The sequence below is a fragment of the Zootoca vivipara genome, chromosome 1, assembly GCF_965207765.1.
Source record: "Zootoca vivipara chromosome 1, rZooViv2.hap1.1, whole genome shotgun sequence".
Taxonomy (NCBI): Eukaryota; Metazoa; Chordata; class Lepidosauria; order Squamata; family Lacertidae; genus Zootoca; species Zootoca vivipara.
In genome coordinates this window covers 33,401,494-33,414,295 of record NC_142582.1, presented here as the reverse complement: position 1 = coordinate 33,414,295, position 12,802 = coordinate 33,401,494, and the positions used below count along the sequence as shown (strand labels likewise).

Below are 12,802 nucleotides of genomic sequence, written 5' to 3'. Positions count from 1 at the left end.
ATTTGCACGGCACATGCTTTTACTTTACTGTAATGAGTTGATGAAATCTGATAAAGCCTTTTGCTAGTCTGGAACTTCCTCTCCTGCTAACTTTGTTTGGCTCCCTCACTTCAGAATTATAAACAAGCCCTAAAGACTCTTTGATTTTCTAATCTTTGGATTGGTCTGTTGCTGGCTTTTATCAGTTTGAATTTTTGCTGCCGTTTAGCTATTCATATTCTATTGCGTTATTTTAATTTTTTTATTTTACGCTGCCTTGGGATGGCTTATTCTGAAAGACATTTGGTAGATAATGTAAATGAATACATATCCAAACAAATGTTTGGTAGCATGAGAGTGATACCTACAATAATACATATAGATTATACGGGCTTGAGTTCAACTGGATAGTAGATTGTGAACTTCGCACGTGTATGATAAAAGGATCTTCAAAGGAAACGTTTGCAGGGATGGTTAGATAAAGAGAAAATTGATCAATTTGGTGGAAAATGCAATAAACTCCATGCATGGGAACCAGGAAAACATCATCAAGGTATTCACTGAGGCTGCAATCTTGAGGGCAGATTTTGCACTTTAGATCCTATAGACTTAAACTGAATTTAAATAGCAGAAGCCAACTCCCCACCCTCCCAGGGGGGAGCAACAATAGCAGAAGTAGTATAATCATTGTCCTCCCACTTTTTAAAGTAAAAATAAGTAAATAAACTCCAAGGAAACTCACAAATCCAAAAGCATATTAAAACATGGAATAAAACAGAAGTTACATGAGCAAAACAGAAACATAAAATAATAACTTACTTGTAAAGTATAAAGCCAGACGTGCACAGCAGAACACAAGCAGAGCATTGCCTCAAGCTCAGCATGTTCTAAAGGCTCTCTGGAAAAAGTGCCAAGAGAAAGGAGGAGAGTTTCCCAAGAAGAGAGTTCCTTATGGCACTGCTGCCAAAAAGGCCCTATCCCAGGTAACCAGTAGGGACCGCAGACAGCAGAGGGCCTCTGAAGAAGATCTGAAAGTATGGGTAGGTTCAAGCAGAATTCCAAGGAGTGTACATGCTGTAGCATTTCCCAGGGACTGCAAGGGTGACTTCCTCATATGCAATGTGTTTCAGGGTAATTCAAGTCAAAGTAAGGAATCAAGAATAGAAAAAACTGAGGTTGAGCCTGTAGGATTGGAGGCCTTACCGAGGCATGTAGTTGTAATCTGCTAACAAGGGTATAAAAATACAGAACTTTTTAAGGCTAGCAGTTTAGCACTATTTGCTCCCCAGTAACATATTGTGGTACACCTGCTCCTGTTTGTGGTTTGCTGCAGGATTTGGAGACTGGGCAGTACCTTGATTAGGGAAAGGTATAGACTATATTTTATTTTTGTCCCTGTGTGTCTAACACCATGAAAAATGAATCTGCATCAATATGTATGATACATATAGTAGTTCTTCACGCATGCTTTTAGTTTTCGTCTTGAATGAAACCATAGTGACCTGAAATTGCTTTTAGAAACCTGATCTTATTTTCCCTCCTTCTGATTTTTAAAGGTGAGAATGCAAGAGGAGGCAGCTTTTCTGAACAAAAGAATGATCAGTCAAATGGGGATGCCACCAGTTCCCGAGAGTTCCAACACCCCTCTTCCTCCATTTCAAGATACAGTGTGCAACTTGCAGCAAAGGACAGAGCCGTCTGTAGGGCACCAGGCAAAAGACAGCCTCAGCCTACCAACCCCGGGAGATGGTTCAGTCGATGCTATCTACAAAGCAGTGGTAGATGCTGCAAGCAAGGGGATGCAAGTAGTTATCACCACCGCAGTGAACAGTACGACACAAATGAGCCCCATTCCAGCTCTGAGTGCCATGAGTGCCTTCACAGCCTCAATTGGTGACCCATTAAATCTTTCTAGTGCGGTCAGTGCAGTAATCCACGGAAGAAACGTTGGCATTTCTGATCATGAAGGTAGGGCAAGGAACACAAGGGGGGCACGAATATTGAAGAATTCAGAACATCTTAAAAATTCCAGTGAGGGGGAGGGCTTGGAATACTATAAAACAACAGGTTGCAACACACCCAAAAAACAATGGGAAGGGGAGCAAAGCCCTGGAGGGGAAATGAACAGATGGAAGTGTGAGGAATTTTTAGACCATCCATCCCATATCCACAGCAGCCCTTGCCACGAAAGACCTAATAATGTCTCCACACTGCCATTAGTTCAAGGCAAGCAGCATCCAATACTGTTACCCCAGCGAAATTGTCAAAGTGATAAGATGATGGAGGAGAACTTCAGGTATAGCAATTACAAAAGAACTATGATGAGTTTTAAAGAAAGACTAGAGAACACTGTGGAACGATGTGCACACATGAATGGAAACAGGCCTCAACAAAGCAGAGGTTTTGGAGAGTTGCTGAATGCTTCTAAACAAGACCTGGCAGTGGAGGAGCAGTCTCCAAGTTCCTCCAATAGCTTTGAAAATTCTCTAGTTAAAGACTACATCCATTATAATGGGGACTTTAATGCCAAAAGCATTAATGGGTGTGTGCCTAGTCCTTCAGATGCTAAAAGCATTAGTAGTGAAGATGACCTAAGGAATCCTGAATCCCCTTCTTCAAATGAGTTGCTACATTACAGGCCAAGGACGTTTAACGTTGGGGACTTGGTCTGGGGCCAAATAAAAGGACTGACTTCATGGCCTGGTAAACTAGTAAGAGAAGATGATATTCACAACTCATGTCAACAAAGCACTGAGGATGGGAAGGTATATTTATACATGCATATATTTTACCTTATTAGTAACAAATGTGTCTCTTACACAATATTTTAATGTCTCTGTTGCTTTTTGGAAATATATTATTGCTTATACCTTTTAATGTGCTGATAGAGTTTTCATTCTTATTTTATGATTACAATTGTAAAGGCGCAGGGTTGCTTTTCTCTCCTACTTGTGAACCTTACAGATAGCTTAGGGAAATGACCAGTTTACTTTTAAAAAATACACAAAATGTATTTTGACAATTTACACTGTCAATGCCTTTTAAATATGAATTTATAATAGATTTATTTAATCCCCCAAAGTAGTAAAAAATTGTAGACAATTCACATTTATTATAATGCATGGTAATTTAAAGGTAGGGACGCAGGTGGCGCTGTGGTCTAAACCATAGGGCCTAGGGTTTACCGACCAGAAGGTCAGCGGTTCGAATCTCCGTGACGGGGTGAGCTCCCATTGCTCGGTCCCTGCTCTTGCCCACCTAGCAGTTCGAAAGCACATCAAATTGCAAGTAGATAAATAGGTACTGCTCCAGGGGGAAGTTAAATGGTGTTTCCGTGCGCTGCTCTGGTTCGCCAGAAGCGGCTTTGTCATGATGGCCACAGCACCCGGAAGCTGTCTGCGGACAAACGCCGGCTCCCTCGGCCAGTAAAGCGAGATCCATAACCCCAGAGTTGTCCGCAACTGGACTTAACAGACAGGGGTCCCTTTACCTTTTGATTTAAAGGTAGTTACTATCAACTTTATTATTGTTGCTGGTCTGCAGGGGGGGGGGGTTAAGCAAAAATGCCTGAATATAAGCCGTTCCATTCCTCGCTGCTCCTGGCTGCATACCTTTATACCAAGAGGTAATTCCAGGAAGTTCATTGTAATTTTAGGACATTCTGTGCATTTATTGTTTTTCAAATAATTTTTTGGAGGAGAATCATATCAGTTCAGATCCCGGAGGTCTTTCCAATAGAAATATGCAATAAACATATTTTTAGTAAAGGGAAATAAAACTAAATGTTATTAGAGATAGTGCTAAGGAAATTTCTTAAAAAAAACAAAACACCATTGATAACTTTGACTTTCATTGACAATTGTAGCGTACATTTTATATTCTTTGTAAACTGCTTGAGTTTTTATTTACAATGAAGCAGTATACAAATTCAGATTAATAAATAAAATAATTTTAATATTGGCCAGGAACTCTAGAACAGTTCGCTGCATGTATGTTCATCATGATGACCTGTATTAAATGATGACATCACTTGTGAATTATAAATTGGCTGTCGTAAGTTAATTTCCAGAGCAAGAAAACGGGATTCTATGCCAGCTATGAGCATCTTTGGAAACTTTTAGATCTTGAGTCAAGAAGCTGCTATCCCTGTACTTCTCATCAAAGGACTATTTAACTCTATATGAGATTAGATATAAGTACTATGCTCTGAAGAACCTTTTTTCAGGGATTCAAAAATTGTCATAATTCAAGATTTACTTGCTTTGCTTTACTTTACTTTAATGCAAAATGAATTAGTACCCCAGATTCATATCTTCAGATAATCTCTTCAGTATGATCGTTCTATGCTGAGCTTTAATATAGCTGATATTATATCTGCTCTGATTAACTTCAGATAGGCAATACTAACATCAGTATGGGATCCACAGTTATAGATTCCATACAGTGGGGGCACTGCTAGAGTGACAGCATTATGGTGTTGATCAGCAAATGCCTATATTTACCCTTTTGGAGTCCTCAGATCAGTTTAAAAGGATATGGAATACCAAATGCTCTACCACTGCCATATCACAAATGCTGTGATACATACTGATGTAAAGTTAATCGGCCACTCCAAGTGCTTCTATAGTGCAAACGTTCAGGATAAAGACTTTAGGTTTCAGTCCTAATGCTCAATGAAGCTCATAGCAGGAGTTTTGTTGTTGTAATGGTTCAGTTGACTTTAAGCATTCATACAATGTATAAATTAGCTATTATTGATACAAAAAGATAATTGTCTATTTAAGTGTGTGTATGTGTTTTGTTTAAAAGAAAAAACACAAAAGATGCAACAATGAAGATAAAATAATAGAATTTATTTCAGATTTTAAATGTTAATTTCATTGATTGGGTTGGTGAAATGAACTGTGAAGTTCTCTAATACCATCTGAAAAACAAAGTTATCCACACATAATAATTGTAATGTCATTTGTACATACGGCTGCACAAAACAAAGAAATCATGCTTTTACAAAGTTCAATTAGAAACGGAATTGACTTGAGCCATCTGGTGCTGAAATCTATAATTTTTATTCCTTATTTCACAACAGCTGAACTCTCTTTAGTGTTGCCCAATTTGTAGTTTTTGTTGTTAATTACAGTGGACTAAATTGTATAGTGGAATATTGGTACCAAAACAAAATGTGTTGCTTTAATAATCAATGATACTAAGATTAAGCATAATTGTTTTACAAACCACCTCATTCACTTGCTATTTAAATTGTGTAGACAGCTAAATCTTATCCAGGACTTTAGCAGATACGGTGCAAACCTTGATTGTTTCCACTAAAGTTAAAGTAACATTAAAACTGAGTCAAGGCAGTTGGGACTTCAGTTGCGCTAACCCTAAACTCTTTGATGATGTTGCAATAAGTGCCATGGTTAATCTTTTCCTTCCATCCTGCTTTGAAAAATGCCCTTTTATAATTTTCCTGTGTGACTTTGGGACTTTTTGCCAAAAACCAGCACAAAATTAGGCAGTTGCTACTATTCCTGCTGCCACCACTACCCTAATGTAACATATATCACAAGAGCTGTAAGCCAAGATGTTCTCTTGTGTTTGAGCTAGCCCTTGGCTCTTATGTAGTGCGGGACCCAGATGAAAGAAATGTTGTTACTAATATGAATTTTTAAACGTTCATGTGTAGATTTGGCACTTAAAAATTGCGAAATCATCCACATACGGAACAGATTCTTAATATGTAAATATAGATATGCAAGGGGTTTTATATGTGACTTATTACCTGTGAGTAATGTTTTTTGCATATGTGCCACTTGGTTTGCATTCTATAGGGCAACATTGGTAAAGGACACTTTTACTGTGACTGTATTGTTCTCCTTCAAGAAGCCCAGAAGAACTATAGAATTGTATTATATAGAATTGTAGAGTCGGAAGGTATCACAAGGGTCATCTAGTCCAGTCCCATGCAATTCAGGAATCCTTTTGCCCAGCATGGGGCTCGAACCCACAACCCTGAGATTAAGAGTCTCATGTTCTACTGAATGAGGCCTTCCTTGCTATCCATGCCACATGGACTTTAGTCAGAGTTGAAGCTTATTATTTTTGTTTGTATAATGTATCTCTGTTGTTGCCTTGAATAACTGAGTTTAAAAAGCAGGTGAATGTTATGGAGATGGAAACCTATATGATCATAGACTGTAAGGCTGTGTGTCTATCTGCAAATCATTATTTAATAACTGGATGCCTGAGTGAAGAATAGTTATCTTCACCTGCTCTCACACAAATGACCAGCAAGTGGTAAATATAGTTAAGAACCATGATACAAAGTTGTAAGAAAACTCTGAAAACCCTGAAAATGACTGACTTGGTGTTCATGTCTTTACTCAGGTGGAGCCTGATAAGTTGAAGACACTAACAGAAGGTCTAGAAGCCTACAACCATGTCAGAAAGAGGAATAGAAAGTAAGTATTTTATATATACATGAAGAGTGGATTTCAGCATAGCACTAAGTCAGTGCCGAATGAAATGTTCTCCCACCTAGTGCACCCACTAATCCTGTCCTAGAGGTTTTTCCCCAACCTCCAGAGCAGATTTGGAGGGGGGTGTAGGTCACACGTGGGGAGACGGAAAAGGGCAAGTCTTATTGCGCAAACAGAAATTCTTGCACTAATAGGATGGATTCACTTTATCTTAGAGCTAAATGATTCTCTTTACAAAGACTGAAGTTAATTTGAAAAAAGCATTGTAGTTTGTGGTGTGCTTACAGCTTCCATATGCATGCACACACCCCAATTAGGAGTCAGTTGGGCTTGGAAGAAGACAAGTCATCGCCTCTTTGCCCATCTTCCTTATCTTCTCTTCCCCCACCCCCCAACTCAGTCACTAGCCAATCTGAGCTGGGGAAGTTCCTTCCTAATCCCAAAAATGGCAATTAGCCAAGCCCATCCATAGAGCTTGCCAGAGATCATGAAATTAACATGCTCCCTGATGAGCTAACAAGCTGATTAGTGTATCCCGTTAGTAATTACCACACTGAAAAATAGACCACAGCTTTAAAGCCACTATGCATCTTGTGGGGGGGGGGGAACGATACACCTTAACAGATTAAAAAGCAATGAGCAGGTGAGCAATTAAGTGAGCAGCCTGCAGAGAGGGCACATCAGTCAGAGGAGAAGCAATTAACACCCTTTTTAGTTTAGCTAAGCACAAACACCCCCTTTCAAATGTAGCACCACACAAGCAGCTAGGCAGGCGGTGGGGGAAGAGAGCCGAGACATTTATTTGAACACATGCAGTAATTAGACAAGAGGTACACCAAAATAAAATTTAGGCCACACAAATATGTTGTTTGTATAAGGATAATATTTGAAGTGAAGCAAATTTTAGTTTTGGCTCTTTTAGCATCAGTTCTGCATACATTGTATAGGACACAAAGGAAAGTACTATATCTGCACTAATACAAAAAACCGAATAACTGCTACCACTTCTAACTTCTGTCAGTATTACTGTTTGCCTGTTACTGTAACGTTATAGTAAAATGATTTATATTTGTTAACTCCAGGGTACCTTAGGAAGCCTTTTATAAATAAAATTCACTATTTGAATTTTGTTTCATCTAATCTTTTCTTATATCTATTAAATTCAAGGCAATCGCTTCCCCACATTCACAGGCAACCATTGCCAGGTAGGGCTTGCACCACAGGAAAATAGTTCTCTCCCACACAGGAGGGAGAGGGAAGCTTACTGTGCATTCTGGTAACAGAAGGGGCTGTTGAACTATATCAGAAGGAGCTTTTTGACTGGGCCATGCTTTTACGCCAGCCACACACACTACTTCTTCTTCTTTTAAAAAAAAATTAAACAATTTATTAATTATTTCACAAACAATACATTCTCTCATAACATATTATCATTCATATTATACATTTCTCCCTTTTATCCAATCACCATAACCCACCACCCTTCACCCCTCTGACTTTCCTCTGTCACTATTCCGACTTCCATCATAAAATATTATATCAATATTGTGCATTCTGTTACTCTGTACCTTCCTATTAATTCCTTTGACTCTTCATCTAATATATATCTTATATCCCTTCATATCTCTTAATCTAAGCATGTTAGCACTTCTTTCTTCAAGCAATGTTTCTCCATATATTCCTCATAGCATTTCCATTCGTCCCTCAATTTTTGATTTGATTGATTTCTTATTACTGCTGTTAACTTTGCCATTAACAAATACTCATTTAATTTGCATATCCACTCTTGTTGGGACCTTTTTTGTTTCCCACTTAGCTGCCATTATTATTCTGGCGGCTGTGCTGCCATACAGAAATACAGCCACACACACTTCTTGCCTGCACCTTATCTCATGATGTGAGATATTTTCCTTGTAGGGAGAGATGAACAATGCCTTGCTTTTAGTTTTGATCTCATTGCAGTTTTCTCTAGAATCATCAATTGGAGGTGCAGACAAAGAAGATTGGTAGGGGCACCTGTAACTGCTCAGGAGATTCTATTTAAGATTCTCCCTGGACAGTGCACCCACAAAGGCATTATGGCCCAAAGGGACCAATGTATTTCCTGGGCAAAGGCAGACCATGGTTACATGTCCACAGCCAGCCAAACACATCTAACCTAAAACAAGTGGGGGCAGGGGAACATCCCATATTCCTTGCTATTTTATTTTATTCACATAATCCAATTGTGTTTGAGTGAGTCTGAAACTTTCTCTGCCACAAAGACATGCAGTCATTTCATGCAAACATGTAAGTCTTCAATTTGACCATTCTAGAAAGAGGTGTATTCTGCACCTATAATGTTGTTGTTGTTTAGTCGTTTAGTCGTGTCCGACTCTTCGTGACCCCATGGATCATAGCACCTATAATATCTAATCATATTATCACTTCCTCCGGTTTCTCTGAAGAGTCCTTAGCATTTCAATCCTTTTTGTGTGCAGATCACTTTGGATAAAAGACAAGATTAAATGTTTGCAGGCCAGTTTTCTTCTGGCCACCATGTGGTCACGGTGCAGTTGATGGGTGAATGCTGAAGAAAATTACACATATAGCACAACAGCTATGAAACTAAAACAAGGCATTTGTATAGTATGCAAAGTTGCATGTTAAGCAATTTGAAAAATTCTGAAAAACATCCGGAATCATTGGTTAGCTTAATTACTGTATGGTGTTATCTGTTTCTTTAAGTAACCAAGGGCCAAGACAGACAAGATTGATTTGCTTCCTGGATACAACATATATGTAGAAAATTGAATAGACTCTGCATATGCCATAATGTGTCTGTTTAATCTCTGTTGCTTACAGCCAAGGGAATCTGCTGCTTGTGCAGGCTGCAAAATGAACTTGTATGTTTTTGTCACACCTGAGACAGTGTAAATGGAGTTTCCCCTATGGATGCTATATGCACATAAGAAATTAATATTGTGCAAATCGCCCTAAAGTACATAAGCATATATGGAACCCTAAGATCCATAAAAGCCATAGATCATATGGAATATTCTGTAATTAGACTGAAGGTAGAAGACACTCTGTAGAAGCTTTCTTCATATTGAACTCTCCAGCTATGGAATAAATGCAGTGTTGTTCAGTTTGGGACTCAGGTAAAGCAAGTCATTGTTAAATTCTGTAGCAGCCTAGTGATTCTTTAAAGCAGCCTAAATAGTTGAATCATGCCTTTGTGAGAGGCAATTTTTTTTGGCACGCATACCGATTGCACATAGCTAAGTTAAGAAGAAAGATACATTATCCTCTTGATACCTGCTGCTTTGTGTGTGTGTCTATCTCTCTCCCCACCACCACCACCACAACAACCAATGCTTTCTTCAAACATCCACTTTAGCATTTTAGTAAAAATGTGATAATGCCATGCTCTGCTTTTGAGCAACGTGTTCTTTGTTGTGTGGTTTGTCATTTTAAAAGAAACACCTTTAAAAGAAGCAAACTAAAATACTGATTGCCTCATAAAGTTAATTTGCAATTCATGTAGAAAAAAGATTGATTTTATGCCTATGTGTTTAGTGTATGCAATTTTTTAAAGTTACAGTTTGCTTTTTTATGCTTTTTGAGGCATAGGTTGCATTTAATCTAAACTGCTATATTGTATGTAAAGGGTGGTCTCCCATGGCTGAAAATCTGAGTAGAATGTTATTTCAGTTTGCAGTGTATGTATTTAAATTACATGTTTTTAAATGGCATATTCTACTACAAAAAGTCATGGGCACTGCTGTAATTCCCCCCCTTTCTTTTTATCCTAGAAGTGGGAAGCTAAATAATCATTTAGAAGCTGCTATACATGAGGCCATGAGTGAACTTGACAAAATGTCTGGGAATGTGAGTATCAACTGCAGAATATATAACTTATTTAAAGCGGCCAGGGGTCGGGGATGATTCTATCAAAATGATGGTTCTGTTTCTGCAACTGAAGCTAAATCCTACAATTAGAGAGCCATTATAATTTCAGCAAGCCCGGAGAAATAGAAGCTACCATAGATTATTCCTAGCATATGATATGAAGACATGAGACTTGTTGAAGTTTTCTAAAGCCAAGCAGGTTTGCATCTGTCCCAGTGCCTGGATGGGAAACCTCATGGGAACCTAACATACACCACCTTGAGTTCCAAAATGGAAGAAAGGTGGGATATATGAATGTTAAGAAAGCAAGCAAATAAATAAAATGGGACCTTTTAATGACATCTCTTAAGTCTGGAACCACAGGCCTCGTGCTGAAGGTCCCTTATAGTGCAATTGAGTGCATGTCTATCAAGAAGGAAGTTCCTTTGAGTTCAATAAGGCTTAATCTTAGGTAAGTAAATAAAGAATTGCAACTTGCAATATACATAATAAATTATCAATGGGCCTCAGCCTAGCACGCTTCCTCTTGGCTTGCATACAAATTGTTTGACTTCATCACTCCTACAGTTGGGAAGGGATACACATTTACAGTCGAAAGGAGCGTGGTGGTAATACCATTCAGGGCAGACTCTTAACGTTACCTAGCTGCATCACTGTAGGCAGCTCACTGTCATTCTGTATCCCCACCTCTACTATGGGAATAATTACTTGGGTCTAATGGTGCTCTGCACAAGCATGAAAATGCTTCTGTTTCCCAACTTGGGGTGGGTGCTGATTTCTCCTGACCTCCTATCTGTAGCTTTAGTCCCCCTACTACCAAAATCTGAAACACTATTCTTGGCAAGGGGAGGCCAGAAAGCCCCATTTCATGAACGCAGGTCGTTTATAGGATCTAACCCAACAATAAAGCCTTACATAGTTGTTTATAAGGATTACGGAGATGACGTATATGGGCTGCTTTGAACACAATGAAAAAAATATTCTATAAATAACAAGTATTTCGTTATTATTAACTGGCTTCCAACATTTTCATTGTTATTGTTACCTTTGTGCTTTTTTCAGGTGCACCAAATTCCACAGGGAGACAGACAGCTGAAGCCTCCAAAACCCAAGAGGAGGAAGATCTCTAGATAACATTGAATGTCTTTGTTACTGGTCCAGTACTTATTTAAAAAAAAAAACATGCACATATATATATAATATCAGGATGGATAGAGTTCATCACCACAGGGTGCTAAACAAAACAGTGGTACAGTATTCTTATTGGTAAAGAAGGACAAGTTAATCCAGATCTTCAAAAGATTACAGTGTGTGTATAGAACCCTTTTTCTATAATACTTAAATTGTGATTATAAGAAATAGTCCAAATGTTTCTGCAAAATTTTCATTGTGTATATAGATAAAACAGAATTTCATGACGATATCTCAAATGTAAATAATGTACAATATTGTCATGTACAAGCGTACCTAATGCACACTTTATCTTTTATTGTACAAAAAAATAGTGTACAAAATTCTTTGGTTTCTATTGAGTACACATACAAGAGACTACCAGTGTAAAGTGATAAATAAAAATACAGCCTAAATGCTTTTATATAATAATGTAAAAGATGCTGTTTTTGTATTTAACAGCAGTTGAAAAGGCATGATTATGTAATACCTTAATTATGACATAACACTTCTCGCCACTGAGTGTTCATTTATAGTGTCTGTTTGGAATGAACCTTGCCTGGAAGTGTGCTGTACTCCATTTAAGGTCTCTGTAGGAGAGTGCAACTTTGCAGATTCCTAAAGGGATGTGGGATTGCAGGTCAAATTAAGAAGTCAAACACTGCAACTGCTGGTTGCATTTTTATTATTATTTGCCTGAGTTTTAAAGTAGAATGCTGTAGGTTTTTTATTAAGAATATTTAGATAGAATATTTTTAGTCTGCTATTGCTTTAACAGAGTTTCATAGCCACCGGTTTTTAAAATCAAGTTCATCTTATACCACCATTCCTTTTGAACCCCCTCATAGCCTAAATTGGCTAGCCCAATATTTTGAAACAGGGGACATGATTGATTTTAATGTATGGGAGCAATAGCCCAGTTTTAAGAACCATGCTCATTGCTAATTTTGATAAATGCCAGACCTTACAGTTCAGAAAAAAAAGTGTTCCTAAAATTAAAGAAGAACTTTCCGTGGCCAGTTGTGCCTGGGTGTTTTTATGGAGCACAAGTGGTCACTGAATCACCCTGCTGCTGATACGGATGCCCACTGACCAGTATTAATATTCTAGAGCTGAAAGGTGGCTTACAAAACTACTAGCAGCACTGGCCAGGATCCAAAGAACTGCACAACTAGTTCTGTGCACCCAACGGGCCTGTGTTTCTTGAACAGAAAATCTCCTTCCCAACCATATGGGTAACAAACCACTTCAGAACCTGAGTGGACTTACAAAAACAGTTTATGATA

The 12,802-nt window shown here is 38.3% G+C and overlaps 1 protein-coding gene across 5 annotated transcripts in view; it reads left to right on the top strand.

The window, feature by feature from the left end:
- Positions 1–12,022, top strand: part of MBD5 (methyl-CpG binding domain protein 5) — a 97,662-nt gene extending 85,640 nt beyond the window's left edge. For all 5 annotated transcript variants that reach the window (XM_060279662.2, XM_060279641.2, XM_060279649.2 and 2 more), the window contains 4 exons: positions 1,536–2,744; positions 6,364–6,437; positions 10,250–10,325; positions 11,409–12,022. In XM_060279662.2, the coding sequence (XP_060135645.1) occupies positions 1,536–2,744; positions 6,364–6,437; positions 10,250–10,325; positions 11,409–11,480 (1,431 nt within the window). In that variant the 3' untranslated portion in view covers positions 11,481–12,022. The remainder of the gene's footprint in view (positions 1–1,535; positions 2,745–6,363; positions 6,438–10,249; positions 10,326–11,408) is intronic.
- The last annotated feature ends 780 nt before the right edge of the window (positions 12,023–12,802 follow it).